Source organism: Brettanomyces nanus, chromosome 1, assembly GCF_011074865.1.
Source record: "Brettanomyces nanus chromosome 1, complete sequence".
In the NCBI taxonomy this organism is placed as follows: domain Eukaryota; kingdom Fungi; phylum Ascomycota; class Pichiomycetes; order Pichiales; family Pichiaceae; genus Brettanomyces; species Brettanomyces nanus.
In genome coordinates this window covers 434,572-451,515 of record NC_052374.1, presented here as the reverse complement: position 1 = coordinate 451,515, position 16,944 = coordinate 434,572, and the positions used below count along the sequence as shown (strand labels likewise).

Here is a 16,944-nt window from a genome sequence, read left to right as displayed (position 1 = left end):
CTCTCTCCACTATAGTATCTTCAACCACGACACCTTTAATTGTTGCACTTAGGCTTTATGCCTCGCGCGGCAATTTGCGTTCAGTCCTGATCCACTTCAAAATTAATTCTCCTTATCTATTGCCTTCCTATCTGAGTACATATCCATTTTTCTTTATCTCCCATCATTTGCCTGATCACAATGTCTATAACAGAGACTCTCTGCTCAGCAGATTTCTACCTTGATTTAAAGGGGAGTCAATTCAAGATCCCCATTGAGTTAGCCAAGAAGAACTTTAAGAACCTCCAGAAGCTTATAGAGAAGCACCGAATATCCACAGAAAAGTATTTAAAGCTTCTTAAAGATGAGTCTCTTGGAAAAAGGGAAAAGTTGAGGATCGTTAAGAAACTGATTCAATTGCAAGAAGTGTTCAACAAGAAGCTGGCCTTTAGAGTTAAGCAGCACAACGAGTTCATTGATAGGTTGGTTTGCCGTCTTGACCGGTTGAAGCAGTTAGAAGAGATGGAGAATCGTGCGAAATTGGCCAAGAAGGAGAAAAACGAGTCCATTGATGACTCAGTCATCAGTGGGAAATTGACAGATTTCTATAAGGATGAGATCAACTTACTCATCATTGATTTTCTTCTTCGGACATCAAAGAGTCAGAATCCATTGCAAAGTTTGGACTCCAATGCGGGCTACCAGCTTGCCAAAAACATGAAGTTGTCCCAGCTAATTGATTATGACGTTATTCTCCAAGGCTTGAGTATCTACAATGAGATTAAATTCAACCACAACTTGAAGCTGTTGGTTGCCTGGTGCACAGAGAACAAGAAAGCTTTGACGCAGATTAGACATGAGAACAATCCCCAGACGACTACAAATCTTGAGTTTGAGACGTACTTTCAGAAATTTCTTGAGAAGGTTAAGGAGAATGATTTGTATGGAGCTTTGCAGATAGCCAACAAGAACCTGGTTAACTATGCCGACTCTGTGGACGGAGAATCATCCGAGGAAAGCGACAATTTTGATAAAATATCAATGGGTGCCGCGCTACTTTGGTACAACTTTATTAAGAAAGATACCAAGCAGATGATCTTTGACAACGAAGACAGAGACAAACAGAGTGTAGACTACTACGACTATGGGTGCCAGATGGTGAATCAAATCAAGAAAAATATGCTTTCCTATGAGGAGCTACTAGATGATGTGAAATGGAGTCAGTTGGCGAATTATTTCCTTTACAATTTCAATTTATTGTATGGTATTGACCAAAGAATGCCTCTTCTCAATATGCTAAGTATTGGAGGGGCCGCTTTGAAGACCAGATCGTGCCATAACGTCTACAGAGAGGGCAGCGAGGTGTCATTTGGAGATATTATCAAGATAGGAGATCAAGAACCTGAGGTACAACAAAGCTTCTCTAGTAATCAATGTCCCGTTTGCTCGGCTGATTTATCCCGCCTTATGACTATTCTGCCATATTCACATCAAGTGAAATCGAATATTTATGAGAATCCCGTTTTGCTTCCCACTGGAAATATATATCCTAGAAATAAGCTACTCTTGTTGAACAGGAATACGCTTTTGAAGAAAATGGGGGACGACGAGGAAGAAGAGGAAGAGGAGGAAGAGGAAGAAGAAGAAGAGAGTGGAGAAAAATATGAAAGAGAACAAGGCAATCTATTGTCAAATGATACCACGAACAATCGTTGGAACAAATTAAAGAACTTGAGACTTTCTGACCCCGCTACAGGAGATTCGTTCTTTGGAGATGAGCTAGTTAAAGTGTTTCCAACCTGATCTGATGATAAGTGGGCGGTGCTAAATTTCAGAGTAGGAGGGAGATTTTCAGAATTGAAAATTTTATATCTATGAAGCTTTCATGTCTAGTTGAATAAATAGGGATAATTTTGGATAACGAAGATGGCCAAGAAGGGACGACTAGCCAGGAGGCAGCGAAGAAAGCAACAAAAGCAGGAAGAATCTATCAAGAAACGGAGAAAACTAGACCACAAGGGTTACGTTGGTGGAGGACAGGATACGTCATTAAGCAGTAAGGGACCAAAAGGACTATCAATTCCATTCGATGAAAAAGAAAAGATCATTCTTATAGGAGAAGGAGACTTTTCTTATGCCGTCAGCATAGTGGAGGAAGGATACATTAAGCCTGAGAATTTAATAGCCACATCCTTCGATACATTAGAAGAGCTTAAGCAGAAGTACCCGGAAGTGGCCGAGGCCAACTTAAAAAAATTAAATGAGTTGATGGTGAAAAAGGTTGTCCACGGAGTAGACGGAACTAAACTAATAAAAACCCTTAAATTGAGCTGGAATCCCAAGAAACTGGATCGGAATCGAAACGCAATGAATGGATTGAAAATAAATCTGGTCCTCTTCAACTTTCCTCATGTCGGAAGAGGAATCAAAGATATGGACAGAAATATCAAGGCCAATCAAGAAATGCTGGTGTCTTTTTTTACAAATTGCAAAGAGCTATTCGAATTGTTGGCTCAAAACAGGAGTCAAGGTGGGGAAAAAGGGAACAACGAAGATCTTGATAAAATTGCCGTGACACTATTTGATGGAGAACCATACAACTCATGGCAAATTAAGCAGTTAATTAGGAACACTATTGGATATAAAGTGAGACGAAGTGGTACGTTTGATTGGAAGGCATATAAAGAGTACCATCATAGAAAGACTGCCGGAATGCACGACACGACTAAGGTGGCCAAGGAACGAGCAGCTCGGACGTATTTGTTCGAACCAAAGAGAGGAGGGAAGAGGAAGAGGGTGGAGATGGAGAGTGAGAGTGAGAGTGAGTAGGTGTCCAGAGAGGTCTCTACTGCCCCGTAGGGTTCGACGGTGCGCGGTTCCTTGGACGGGTGAAAACGTTTTTTACTCCACCGTTAATTTATATAGCTCTAGCCGCGGCCTGACCAGCTATAACATCTCTTTCATCGTCACTATTCACTACATACAGCTATGCAATCACCGGTATCTGGACAGCTTTCTCCGATATTCGACGATCAGTTTTCTCGGGACCAGCTTCTGAGGGCAGTTCAGAGCCAGAAGTTTTGGAAATATCATGTGATGAGGCTCAATCCCTTGGAGTTCTATATAACCACCAATCCTGATAATAGACATAAATTCATGAGACGTGGTCCCAGCTACTATATTCAGGTTCAACTACCTGATGCATCGGATACAAAGGGTAAGGGTAAACCTGTTTCTCATACTGCGAAGGGGTTCAGAATGGTGTTTTCACAGCAACAATGGAATTCTACCGCAGCATCACCATCGTTTAGTGTAGAGAAATTGCCCGAGAGCCAGGGAGGCACATACATAGCGAAGGGGTTTTTCAACGAGCATGAAGATGGAGACAAGGAGATTCGTAATATTGAAGGCAAGGAGCAATTACAAGCGTTGAATTGGCAATTCGATAGAATCAGTGCCCCTATAGAATATTATGGAGATGAGGTGACAGTCGAGAACGGGTATAAAATTGGGTCAGATCTCAAAGTTTGTACACTCAAACAAAAGAAGAAGAATTACTTCTTTAAGAACAAGATCGATGGAGTTAAGTTGGCCAAAGAGGGAGCCACTTATTTCATAGACGAAAAACAATTGAGAAAGGATTGCTGGTTCAATCCTGTAGTGGCAGTTTACAGGCCCTGCAAAAGAGAGATGACCAGTAAAATAGTGAAGAAAGTGGTAACGTCTTCGTCGAAACTATCGAATTTGACATCCAATTCGTCTGTTAAGTTGAGACGCAATGCCGGCAGTGCGAGCCCAAGAAGTGAATCTGATACGGATGATGGGGACGACGATTTCCGAATGGAGTACACCACTTATAACGACGAAAATACTAGAGTGAAGTATTACATGTGTAAGGACGGAATCAAAGATAGACATCCAGAGGACGATTCACCAAACGACTACAAATTGGGATGGATAACCATATACGACAAGGAGGGGTATTTTAAGCAGGATACTCAAAGGGGAAGTAACTGGGAGGTAGTGTTAGGGATGACGTTTGCATATGGGGTTCAAAGCTCATTGGATCGTATTTTAAGGGAGTCAAGTATATAGCGAGAATTGAAAACTGAAAATAGATCTGATATCTTGTAACACTTTTTTCTTTTTGTAGTCTGTGCAGGTTTGCCAGATGGCTCGAGTTCTGGTATACTACTCTACTCAGACAGATACGTCCAAGTTATTGGGTCAGGACTTCGGAGCGGTTCTCAATAATACATTTGGTGAAGGCATATGCAAAGTGACTAACATTAGAGACTTGGAGGGACTAGACGTGCTGGGAGAATTTGAACTTGTGTGTTTTTTCATCAGCTCTTATGGAGATGGCGAACAATGCGATGAAGGAATGGAGTTTTATCAGACTTTGATGTCAGCGGATGACGGTTATTTCGACAAATCATTGACTCATTTCACTCTGTTCGGATTGGGGAGCTCTCTATATGATTTGTATCAGGGAGCAGCCAAAGACTTCTACGGGCAACTACTTGAAAAGAAACTCGATTCTCTCGGGCAGTTCGGAATGGGTGACGATGGCCTTGCGACGTTGACCGATGATTACGAAGGGTGGAAATTTGATATTCTTCCTCAGATATCGGAGTATTTGAGGATTCCCTACCAGGTGAGTGAAAAGTACAAAGGGCGATACAGAGTTTTGGAATTGGTAGAGGAGAATCAACTGCATACTCATTTTTCTACTGCCAACAAACCTCCTTATCATTCTGACAAACCGTACGTTGCACACATTCATGGCTTGAAACGATTATCCGCGGTCAATAAAGATTCGAAGACTGTGATTCATGCTACCATAGATCTAGACTCATCAGATTCAGGACTTCACTACACTACGGGGGATCATATAGGTATCTTCCCCAGTAATAGCGATGAAAATGTGGACGATTTCTTGAAGATATTCGGACTTTACGAAAAGAAAGATCAACATATCAGCATTATTCCTGTTGATAGAATGTCTACAAAGTGTTTTGTTCCTTCTCATACCACATACAGGCAGATCTGTAAGAATTTCCTTGAGATCAATGCCTGCTTGAGTCGGAAGATATTGAGACAAATATCCGAGTTGTTTATCTCATCTGAACAGACGAAACAGCAGTTGCTAGAACTAAGCAAAGATAGGAAAACGTTCATGGATAGAGTTGTATCCAAGCATAAAACTTTAGCCAGTTTGCTGGTTAAATTCGATACGGACTGCTCAATGATTCCATTTTCCTTTCTATTGGAGTCCTTGGGACCACTTAAACCTAGATACTATTCAATTTCTTCTTCCAGTGTAAAGCAACCACAAGCTGCAGATATTACTGTGAGTACTGTGCAATCGGAAGGGGACAACTTTGAAGGAGTATTCTCGAAGAACTTGATGAATATGCTTGATGATAAGGATCAAACGTTCTCGGTACCCATATTTTTGGAGCAGACTAAATTTAGATTGCCGTTTGATACTACAACACCTATCATTATGATATGTGCAGGAGTAGGAGTCGCGCCATTCAGAGCATTTATACAGGAGCGCACCAAGAGTACTCCTACCAAGAAAAGGCAGACTACAAACTTGTATTTATATTATGGGCTAAGAAACATTAGCAGAGACCTACTTTACCGAGACGAATGGGAAAGCTATTCAAATGATGAATTGGTGGTGAAGTTTGCCGAATCCAGACCTTCTAAAGGTTTGAGAAAGTTATATGTTCAAGATCTATTGCAAAAGGATGCGGGACTTATCACGGATCTAGTATGTGAACAGAAGGCTAGTATATACGTGTGTGGAGATGCAAAGAAAATGAATAGGGGAGTGTCAAAGACTTTACTAGAGATAATTAAGGAGAAAAAGGGTGGAATTAAGCAGGCAGATAAATTTCTAAAGTACCAGAAGATACTTGGAAAGTATCAAGAGGATGTATGGTGATACTACTATATGTCCGAAAATGGAAAGAGTGGCGTGTAGCAGGTCGGGTCGTATGTAAACTCTAGTTAAAGGGATTTGTACAATAACGTGCACAACAACTATTGGTTCAACTGGCTTGCTATTCATCTAATTTTATCCTGCTGAACGTGTGCTGTTAGCCGGATCCTACAGACAAGTGCCGAACCCAATCCAGAGTTTTTCTCAGCCTCAAATTCCCCTATGATCCCACCCAACCGGGATAGGGGATTCAGACCGAGGGCGAAACGCAAGCTAAGAAAAAAAAATGTACGAGCAGATATAAATATCTAGAAGCGTATAAATGTATCAAGACCTGCCGAGCAATACACTAGGAAGGGTCAAGTTGCAATAGAATCGGCAAGCTCAATCCGACGCTCGTTGGCCGTTTATTCTATGTCATTTAGTTCTATATCGTCAGTGGCTCTCTCAAGAGATGCATCCGATATCTCCTTCCATATTAACGATGACTCGTCACCTCTGTTAGACGATGCTATGCTTACGGTTGACCTTGTTCTTTCGACACAGGCAAAAGCTATAGCGTACTTGACCAATCAGTATCGGAAGTCTCAGTGGTCTCGGAGCCAGATGAAAAAATCGCTTCGAATCCTGAACAATGGCTTAAATGCTGGTGGTAAGATAGTTTTATCAGGAATAGGCAAGTCATACAAGATTGCCGCCAAAATCGTCGCGACACTGAACTCGCTAAGTGTTCAGTCGGCACTATTGCATCCTTCAGAGGCCCTTCACGGTGATCTCGGTATTATTAGAGAGGAGAGAGGGGACGTTGTGATACTTGTTTCTGCCTCGGGAAATACTACAGAATTGATCAATCTCTTGAATTATATACCAGGAAACGTACCTGTGATCCTAATGACTTCCAGTCGTAAGTCTCAGCTGTCCGAAAATCCGAGGGTGTCCTCTTTGCTTTATGCAGAGCTTCCTAAAAGGCTCAGCGAGAAACTTCTGTATGGATTGAGTGCTCCTACTATCTCAACCACACTCTGTCTTACTTTATTGGATGCCACATCCATCGCATTGGCTGAATTATACATGAATGACCTCGAACTGAGAAGAAGCGATTTGGCGATCGCCACCCTGGAGGTGCAATTGGCGCAGATACAATGAGGGAACGCACAATGGCATTTTCCAAATTAAAGATAGCTGCTACGGCTGTGGATGAAACCAATACAAACTCTAACAGCAATTCGATGATGAGTGCTTTGGGCAAGAATTCTTCTGAGACGTCGAATTCCAACGATGCTTGTGAAGAGTCCTCTGACGATGGTCTCAGTATCTCCAAATTGATTTTACTCAGCAAACTCAAAACTAGCAGATCCAAGACCACTGTCAGCTGTTTGCCAGAAAACGATGAGCTCAAAACCGTGAGCTTGATGGTGCTGTACGATTACATTATAGTTAGAGGAGACGAAACAGCGGACGATCCAATGCGCGTGTTAACATGCAAAGATGCACAAGATATTTATAGGACCTCGAAGCTTCAAGGAGATGAGTGGCCGGAAATCAGGTGGAAACTTGACCAGCTTTTAGAGACAATTTAAGAAAATAGGTAGCCATGTAACTAATAATGTTGAGTCTCGCTCAGTTCTCGGTTCTTCGTTCGGGCGACGCGAGAAAAAGTTTCAGATTTAATAAGCCTTAATTCAATCTGAGACAATCAGAGCTTCGTTTGTATATTCTTTACGGGTAGGATCTGGCTACAGTAACGACTCAAAGTTCTTTATAAAGTTGCTTAAACCATACACATAACAACTTGCTGACTCTGCTGCCAATATTGACACCGATCTCTACCAAATTTGACTTAACTGTTTTCTCCCAAGAGTCAGGAAGGAAAATTTTTTAAGCTTTCCTTCACTATCATCAATTACAAGTCTTGTCCTTAACAACATGTCATCATTCTTTCGTAGAGTATCCAGGGACAAGGATTACAAGGTTTCCAAGTCGGATCTCACAAACATCAGAATGGGGACTCCTGGAACCATTGGTAGTACTGGTACTCCAGGTACCACTGGCTCCGGTATATCTCTACTAAATGCTCCCACCGAGGTCGTTCAAGCTGTGCGGGCGTACATAGCTCAACTTCCTGGTGAACTAAGCTTCAACAAAGGTGATTTCTTTCATGTTCTGAGTCGGCCAGATGAAACTATCATCGAGGTACATGATCCTGTTCGTAACATACGGGGTAATGCTCCTGTTTCTGCTTTCAAGTTTTTTGAGAAACCCCATCGAGCTGCGGGTGGTCGTACTGACTCAGTAGGTACTATAGGAACTACAGGCACTACAGGTACTACAGGAACCACAGGTACTACGAATACTTCAGGTACTACAGGTACTACGAATACTTCAGGAACCGCAGGTACAAATGGTACAAATACATCCTATGGGGATCCCCATACATCACAGAATAGCTCTACAGGATCGCACTCACACCAACGTGGACCAATGAGTTTTGGCCAGTCCGAGCTGCAGCCAGTCCCACTTCCGTCCGCCAGAAGAGGCTCATCAGGCTCGTCTCTTAAACATCCTGCACCATTACCCTCACTCTATGGTGTGGTACGATACAATTTTCATGCCGAGAGACCGGACGAATTGGAAGTCATAGCAGGAGACAGCGTTATATTATGTGCTCATCACGAATACGAGTGGTTTATAGGTAAATTCCTAAACAAAATTGGAGAGCCAGGACTTATACCCGTCAGTTACGTGCAGTTATATGATGTCAATACCAAAGTGCCCTATACAGATGTTGCCAGAAACATCATAGATAACGTGCAGCTTCCAACTGTGGACGAATGGAAAGCCATTAAAAACAGGCACAAGGCCAGTGTTCGCCCTGTAGGCCCTGCTGCCACTTATGACAGTGCAACTGCTGCTATTGCTGCTCGACAGAAACCATCACAGATTACTCCCGGAGTATCTTTTGATTCACGTAGAAACCAAGGTTCCTTTCCATTGAACTATTCAGTTTTACCCGGCACTAGCGCCAGACTTGGGTCTGCTGCTTCCAAAAGCTCCGCCACTGCTCCTTCCACCAGTCAAACCTCTCTATATGCGCAAGAGGTCAATCTTGAATCTTTTTCGTCCACTAACGGCAAGTATTGGTTCCTCGTGCGGGTGGTTCTATCTGACGATTCCACAAGATGTTTATGTAGATACTATGAGGACTTCTTCAATTTCCATCAGAGAATATTGACTGCATGGCCCCAAGAAGGCGGCAAGTTCGATACCAAGGATCACAAAGAACGAATTATTCCTTTCATTCCGGGGCCTATGATGGATGTCAGTGAAAACCTTTGCCATCGCCGGATGATGGATTTAGACATATATTTGGGAACTTTAAAACAATTGCCCGACTATATCTCAAAATCTGTTCTTGTCAATTCATTTTATGGTCTTTGGGAAGGTGATCAGCAGCTGTCATTTAACGACGTTACCCAGAATTCTCCAATTAGACCTTCCAGGCCCCCTCCCAATCTGATTATATTGGGTAACAGCAACAACAGCGGCAATAGCAACAACAACAACGACAGTAATAACAATGCTCCAGCTTCCAACGAATCTCCAGGACGGCCTCAACCTTACTTTCCTAAGCAGCGCTCACCTTCTAAAAACTCTCAATCACAAAGAGATCGAGCATCTGAATATGAGCATAGCCGGCAAGGCTCTCTTGCCAGCAGACTAAGTGGATTGGCTTTGAACCATCATAACAAGCGGATGTCATCTGCTTCATCATCATCTTCTGTCATTCTCAACAACCTTGGAAAGACCAAGACACATAGTAGAAGTCCTACTAAGCTGTCTATAAAATCAGTGCATACTCCGAATTCTGTCGTGGGTGGTATGGGAGATTCAATGAACAAGCTCAAGTTAAAATTCTATTACAAAGATGATATATTTGCTATTGCTGTTCCTGAAAACATCACTTTGACCAGTCTTAAAAGACTCATTATTCCAAGAATCGACGAATGCAAGGATCCCCAGATTGAGGACAAATTAAAGGTAATCCCGAAGGATGTAAACAATGTGGATATGTTTGAATATCTTGATGAGGACATCTTAAGATCTGACAACCAGTTAAGGGATTCACAGAGTTTTATGGATAAGGGCAAGTTTTTAGTTATAGTGTAACATGCACTATATTCATACATGGCAGGCTAGCAAGATGCATCTATCATTAAATATATAAATGAAAAACGAAAGAGATAATATATGTACATGGTCCCCAGTTTCGACTTAAGCATTTCTTCCCTTAGAGAAAGGCGATCGTTTGAAAAGCTTACTTCTCTTAACAGCCTTATCACTGTAAGCTCTGAGCACATTCTGGTAAAAGCTGGCATTCGTATCAAGGTAATGCTCCTCCAAACCAGTCGGAACAGTAGTAGGTGCAGTATTGGAAGAGGCAGAAGCAAAAGAATGCATAGCAATGCGAGAGACATTTTTAAAATATCGTTCTTTGATGAACTTCTTGTCACTGATTTCATCGATCTTGTATTGAATTTCCCATTCAAAATCGTCATTCTTATCCAATATTTTCAATGATGGAGTAGGATACTTCTGCTGGCATAACGTACCGTCAAAAAAGTGCTTGCACGTGATCTGGAACATAAAAGTACCATTCGGGTACGATTTATCTAGTATTTGTCCATTTAACCGCTCGAAACGCTTTCTTTGAAAGTTTCCATTCCGAGACATCTTTTTGATTCTATCGCTAGGCAACAACTCATTAGAGGCATTTTTCTGGGATTCAGATAACTCTTCTTTATCCTGCTGAAGCTTTTGATCGCCTAAAAGTGTCAATCGATCAATGTCCTTCTCATCAATAATATTGGCAATAACTTCTATGTCACCAGAAGTTTCTGAAGCAGTATCTCCGTTACAGTATTTGACAATCATCCTGAATGGTTTACCCTTAGATTTAGCGGTCAAAATATCCAGCAAATCCTGTAAAATCGTCAAACTCACTTTAAATTCGTGTTTGGCCATCAAAGATGACAAGGCTTCTCTTTTATTTTGCCAGTGCAGACCGATGTCGTTCACGATCCCCTTCAACTTCTTTTCAACTTTTTCCTCATCTGGCTTACCCTTACTTCGGTTGGTTTTGTAGATTTCAATATCAGAAGCATCAGTATGTCCAAAAAAGATATCGTCAATAACTGACAATGGGAAGTATTGGAACCCCAAAATATTCTTCACGTTGTGATATGCTACCAGAATACCATCCATGTTACCAATTCTTGCTTGAAGACCATATTTAAACATGACGATCTTGGCCATTTCAAAGATTTCCCTCTCAAAGCTCTCGTAGAGACCTTCAGTACGATTGATTTCGTAATTGGTGGGGAAGAAATCGGTGTGAGAGATATCGTAGCGAATGGCACATACAGCCCTTGTCTTGAGATCAAATACTCCTGTTCCCGGTAACTCCTTATCTTTGGCATCAAGTTGCGACCTCATGAGAAACTTTCCAAACTTGGCATAATGATACGCCGAGCCAGAATCTCTACCTGAAGCTTCTGGATCATCAGGCGAGCCTTTCAGATACTTGCTAAATGTATCCTTGTCCGTAGTTAGCATAAGTTCAATAACATTACCTAAACAGGATAGTATCAACTCTGTATCAGCCGATCGATCTGAATCGATGGAAAAAATAGATTCCGAACCCACCTGTTTCGGTGTTACCACAGAGCAAACAGGAAATCGGGAACTGGGAGACATTGTGGTGACGGATGGAAAAGATTTGGAAAGAAATGAAGTGTCAAGAGGACGGTTATTGCTTAGTAAAAGGTGAAACTGACGAAGAATTCCCGTGAGAGAAGAAGTAGATGAGTAGTATCGAATGCTATCATCAGCATCTGTATTAGAACAGTTATGTGCATTCGCAACTTCCAACAATTTAGAGTCATGCGAAGGTGATATGAATGGATTCACCTTATCGAACTTGAAGTCATCGACATGGGGGATATCAAGTAGACTAGGACTGAAATTGATTCGTTTTGTTCTAGGATCCTGCATGTAATGAACTCCAGGAGAGAAAATAACATTTTTGAGTTCTGGATAAACGTTAGGAACCTTATCTATGGAATCATTGAAGTTGGCGAGGGATATATATTGAGCCATGCCATCAAAGTTACTTATCCTACGGCGAAATAGAGTTTTTCCGAAAGGACGAGTAGCAGAATTACCTGATCTAGTTTTGGATCCTTTTGTACTGTGATGTAAATGTCGATTCAAATCGGAATTCTGTTCAGAATGAGACCCCTTCTTTGTCGCTATAGTTTCTATGACATTTTCTAACTGTTCGGAGTTCAAGGAATTTTGTGTGGGTTCAACAGCTCTAAGTCTCCTGCAACATACAGAGAATCGTCGCGCACCAAACATTAAAGCAAACAGCGCTGAAGTAACGACTATAGATCCAGGAAGGTGGAATGATCTGGTTGAACTTGATGGCTTTCTTTTCTCTTCTGTCATGATTTCAAATTTTTCACCGATGAATTCATAGATAGGTTTGGTGTGCGGATGTTATTGGAATTGATACACTCGTAAACCTCCCTATCAACGCGGCTGAATTCTCCCACACGCAAAAGTCCGGCCCCGGGGTGGATATGACGTAGCTCCTATAACCCATAAGGTGACCTACTAGCCAGAGCATCCAGCATGCCTAAAAGAAGCATGAAGCCCAACTGTATTCAGGATGTATTATTCGTCAGAAGCGATATACTAAGTGAACTTTTAACTCCATCTCGTTTGCGAATCGTTTCGGAAATTATAAACGATCATTAACGAGAAACTAATATAGAGTTAGACAGGGACTAATTACATGCAGGCGACACGAAAAAGAAGCATCATTCATATTTTACAATAATCTCATTACTATTTTTCCAAGTCCGTATGGTATTGGAAATAATCTCTTATAAATCTAAATGCTTGTCATTAAGTATTCTAATTTGTCATGTCCCGAGTCTCTAATGTAGTTTTATGAGATGATAAACTAAATCTGTTGAAAATTTGAAGAGAGATGCTGTAATTTTAGCATCCATAATTTTTTTCCCTTTAATTAGATTCCTTCTTTCGTTCTCCAATTTGTCTTTTTGAGGCTTTTCTTTTCAACATTTTTATATTTCCTTTCCTTTACTTTCCTTTCCTTTCAGGAGTATTTAATCTTCTCCCTTTTTTTTGTGATACCTTTTCTCATATTATTCATCGACCTCATTCTGCCACATATTGGAAATATCGAAAGAACCACCACTAGCTTAGGTACATGACATCTACTGCAGCGCCTAGTACCGGAATTAATGCAACTTCGGGTCTTGACCCAAGTCCGGGTTCAAGCCCAAGACCGGAGCTATCTAAAAAATCTTCCCCAGATTCTTCACCATCAACAACTCCATCTTCTGCGTCACCGGGATACTCTTTATCGCAGAAGAAGTCGTCGGATGTAGAGAAGCAGGAAAAGGCAAGACCATTTATATGCCCTACCTGTACAAGAGCTTTTGCAAGGCTTGAACACTTGACAAGACACGAGAGATCTCATACAAACGAAAAACCATTTCAGTGCGCAGCATGTGGTCGCTGCTTTGCACGACGGGACCTTGTTCTACGGCATCAGCAAAAGTTGCATGCTTCTCTTCCTACAAACAATAGAGCTAACGCCCCAAAAAGAGTGCGTGGACCACGGGTCACGCCGAAAGATGGTGAGATAGTTAGCGACTACTTGAATGATAATATTAATATAGTGAAAAATAACACTAGCAAACAGCTACCACTACCGAAGAAATCAAAGAGAAGGGGTGTTTACTTACTAGACAAGAAGTTAGATACTACTGAACCATCCGACACTGATTATAATACTCCGTCTATGCCTAAGTGCAAACAAGTTGAAATATCTGATTCAGGGGCAGGCTCCGGTTCGGGCTTTAAGAAACGCAAGAAAGTTTTACCTGTGTCACCATCACAACAACAGATCAACTCACCTGCGGCTGGCTCGATTGGATCGATTTGCTCAATAGGATCTCGCGGCTCGAGTGGTCACGACTCTCTCTCGTCTATTCAAGAATCTGCTCCTTCCACTTTTCTAAACTTGCCTGAAAACATCGTACATCAGGTTCAAAATATACCTTCCGAACTGTCACATCCCTCACAAGAGTCTCTTCAAGGCCTGATCGATAATAATTATGACAGTTTGTTGATGATGGATAATTCAAACCTGGAGTCTCATTTCAGAGATCAGAGACATGCTTCGTTCAGTGCTGCGGCTTCTGGATCATACACGGGTTTTCCTGAACATCATGCACGTGGTGCTCCATTGGATGCTCTGGATACCATTGAACAAGAAGCACCTCCTCAGGTCAAATTCTCTTCACCTCAGATGAAACATGAAGCGGATGGACATTTTGGGTATTTGAATTTTGCTGAACTTGAACAACTCGAGAACCCGAACTTCCAAGGAATGGACGACATAAATCTTGATTTAAGTCCCAGCAATTTAGATACTAATACCCTGCTGCAAGGACTTGCACATGAAAATGTTCATGATATAGCGGATCATTCCCTTCCAGATGTTTCCTCAGAACATATGCATCTTCATCCAGAGCACGAATATCATTCTCTTTTCAGTCATAAAGTTACTGCGTCTGTAAGCCTTGCTCATTCTGTTGTCACTGTTCCCAAGCAGATGAAACACAACTTTGAGTCTTCTGCAGAATCGTCTACTGCTTCTTCTGCTCCGGGTTTTCGCACGGTATCTACACAGACGCCAATTACAGACAGCCCCTTTTCTCCTTCACAGCAGAAGGCTATAGATGCCACAATCGTTGAACAGTTACAGAAAATTACATCCACGTCCACGACAAGCGATCCCACATCGACCGGTGAAGTTACAAAAAAGGGTCCGGAAGACTGGCTATCAGAGTTTATAAATGCACCAATAGAGAAGGATTTTCCGTCTGTCTCTGACCATATTGGATTTGGTGACTCCCCTTGGACGAATAACACAAGTAACAACGACAATTCTCCTTCTGCTAATAACAACGACAAGAACTTATCTCGATATTTTAGGTCCCGTCAACTTGATCTTTCTAAGCATATTAGTGTTACAGAGCCTTTGCAGAATTCTGTGATACCCAGACTATGCTCAGACAAGATTCGCACGTATATCGTGAACACATATCATTTGAAAGAGTCACAATTTCCTCATTTGGAAGACATGAACCATTACTTGTCGTTATATGACTCTGAATTCAATAAGTATTTTCCATTTGTTCATATTCCATCGATGAATGTCGAAGGGCATTTGGAAGAGATTCCTTTGATGCTATCCATGGCCGCTATTGGCGCATTATACTCGTTCCATGCCCGCAACTCCTCTACCCTTTTCAACTTCTCTCGATTTTTGATTCATAATTTTATGGAGACGAGACTTCACCTTCACGAGTTTAATCACGTGCCCCTTCATATTACGCAGGCATTGTTACTTCACCTGTTCCTTGGAATGTTTCACAACGATCTAGAGGTTACGAAATTAACTGGAAGACAGCTTACATCTTTGGTGTCTTTGGCTAAAGCTACCAGATTGGATATGCCTATAGAGTCGTTCTTTCTGCCACCAGCACTATCTGCAGATATATCTACCTTGAACGATGGCTCTGACAACTCGCATCATCAGTTGAAGACATGTTATGATTACTTTATTCTTGCCCAGTCAAGAATAAGAACCATTCATGTGCTCCATTATCTCTCTGTGCTATTTGGGATGTTTACAGGCTCAAAAGTGGAACTTGTTGCTGAGGATATTCGATGCGGAACTTTTTGCGTTGTTGAAGATCTTTGGAAAGCAAAGACATGTAACGAATGGTTGAACTTAATCAAAAACCATGATCTCATAGTGGATTCGAAGTTTTCATTAATACGGTTGAGTGACGGTACAAACTCTTTTCGGGATCTCTGGCACGATTTGACCAATCTTACACTGGATAGGGACATTGGGCAGCGGAGTCTGTTGTCCCTTCTCATGTCGTTGAATAGTTTTATCCACGACGAACGACTAAAAATTGAAAACTCTTCTTACAGCGAAGGTGCAAAGATCGCCAAATGGAGAATGGACGAAAGGCCGTATATTGAGTCCCTTATCAAGTCATGGGAGACATCCTTTGTTCGTAACGGTGGATTGCTTGTTCCAAAAGGACAAAATTTGCATGTCATCAACAGAAGCTCTGCTTTAAAGTTGATACTACCTTTACTATCACTTGCCAAAATTCGCAAGTGCGTATACATTTCTCCCGTTTTATCAGCAGTTTGGACTAGAGATTGGGATGCCATGAATATCGAAATCAAAAAATTGACTAGAGATCCGGAGGCATTGAGGGATGCCGTTACTTACTGTTTGGATATCGTCAATCTCTGGATCGAGATTATTTCCATCACAAAGGACGCTGAAAAGACATCAATCAGAACACCAATTTTCTTCTTGACTTGCCTATTCACATCCACTCTTCTAATATCCGAATATTTATACACAAGCGAAGTTTGGGCCAATCGGTATATGGAGAACGAAGAAAGTCACCAGTATCTGGCCACTGCCGATAGAGTACTGTGGCTTAGAGCAGAGAGAGTTTTCAAGAAAGTGGAAAATAGCTTACTACCTTCAAGTGCCAATAACACTTCTTACAGTGAGTTTTTGCGTATCCAGGCTAAAGGCGCTTTGGATGTGGATTCATTGGATGACAAAATTGCCATGCTTGCCTTGGACCCGGAAAATGTTCAACACATTGCTGCAATCATTATTAGTGGACGTCTCAGTGCAAGATGTTTATCGTTAGGTGTAAGAATTTTGGCCGATGCACCAGTATGGCCAATCGCTTTGGTCTTTGCTGAAGCTTTAAAGGCCCGTGCTACTGCCATACACCAGCACCTATCAACATTTACGCCCATATCCAGCTCATCTACAGGATCCATTAAGTCCTAATCTTCCCGTTTAT

General features: G+C 41.7%; 9 protein-coding genes across 9 annotated transcripts; 8 read left to right on the top strand and 1 right to left on the bottom strand.

Annotated features, from left to right (window-relative positions):
• Positions 1-180: 180 nt before the first annotated feature.
• FOA43_000219 (uncharacterized protein) lies at positions 181-1,782 on the top strand (the record flags this gene model as incomplete). Its single annotated transcript, XM_038920553.1, has 1 exon — positions 181-1,782. The coding sequence occupies one exon, from the start codon at positions 181-183 to the stop codon at positions 1,780-1,782; it is 1,602 nt and encodes a 533-aa protein (XP_038776481.1).
• A 123-nt stretch (positions 1,783-1,905) lies between these two features.
• FOA43_000218 (uncharacterized protein) lies at positions 1,906-2,808 on the top strand (the record flags this gene model as incomplete). Its single annotated transcript, XM_038920552.1, has 1 exon — positions 1,906-2,808. One exon carries the CDS (start codon positions 1,906-1,908, stop codon positions 2,806-2,808), a length of 903 nt encoding a protein of 300 aa, XP_038776480.1.
• A 159-nt stretch (positions 2,809-2,967) lies between these two features.
• Positions 2,968-4,074, top strand: FOA43_000217 (uncharacterized protein; the record flags this gene model as incomplete). The annotated part of the gene is made up of 1 exon (XM_038920551.1): positions 2,968-4,074. The coding sequence occupies one exon, from the start codon at positions 2,968-2,970 to the stop codon at positions 4,072-4,074; it is 1,107 nt and encodes a 368-aa protein (XP_038776479.1).
• Positions 4,075-4,150: 76 nt separating this feature from the next.
• Positions 4,151-5,935, top strand: FOA43_000216 (uncharacterized protein; the record flags this gene model as incomplete). Its single annotated transcript, XM_038920550.1, has 1 exon — positions 4,151-5,935. One exon carries the CDS (start codon positions 4,151-4,153, stop codon positions 5,933-5,935), a length of 1,785 nt encoding a protein of 594 aa, XP_038776478.1.
• A 411-nt stretch (positions 5,936-6,346) lies between these two features.
• On the top strand, positions 6,347-7,078 carry FOA43_000215 (uncharacterized protein; the record flags this gene model as incomplete). Its single annotated transcript, XM_038920549.1, has 1 exon — positions 6,347-7,078. One exon carries the CDS (start codon positions 6,347-6,349, stop codon positions 7,076-7,078), a length of 732 nt encoding a protein of 243 aa, XP_038776477.1.
• Positions 7,079-7,089: 11 nt separating this feature from the next.
• FOA43_000214 (uncharacterized protein) lies at positions 7,090-7,512 on the top strand (the record flags this gene model as incomplete). The annotated part of the gene is made up of 1 exon (XM_038920548.1): positions 7,090-7,512. One exon carries the CDS (start codon positions 7,090-7,092, stop codon positions 7,510-7,512), a length of 423 nt encoding a protein of 140 aa, XP_038776476.1.
• A 346-nt stretch (positions 7,513-7,858) lies between these two features.
• FOA43_000213 (uncharacterized protein) lies at positions 7,859-10,099 on the top strand (the record flags this gene model as incomplete). Its single annotated transcript, XM_038920547.1, has 1 exon — positions 7,859-10,099. One exon carries the CDS (start codon positions 7,859-7,861, stop codon positions 10,097-10,099), a length of 2,241 nt encoding a protein of 746 aa, XP_038776475.1.
• A 105-nt stretch (positions 10,100-10,204) lies between these two features.
• On the bottom strand, positions 10,205-12,349 carry FOA43_000212 (uncharacterized protein; the record flags this gene model as incomplete). Its single annotated transcript, XM_038920546.1, has 1 exon — positions 10,205-12,349. The coding sequence occupies one exon, from the start codon at positions 12,347-12,349 to the stop codon at positions 10,205-10,207; it is 2,145 nt and encodes a 714-aa protein (XP_038776474.1).
• An 880-nt stretch (positions 12,350-13,229) lies between these two features.
• Positions 13,230-16,931, top strand: FOA43_000211 (uncharacterized protein; the record flags this gene model as incomplete). The annotated part of the gene is made up of 1 exon (XM_038920545.1): positions 13,230-16,931. One exon carries the CDS (start codon positions 13,230-13,232, stop codon positions 16,929-16,931), a length of 3,702 nt encoding a protein of 1,233 aa, XP_038776473.1.
• Between the last annotated feature and the right edge of the window lie 13 nt (positions 16,932-16,944).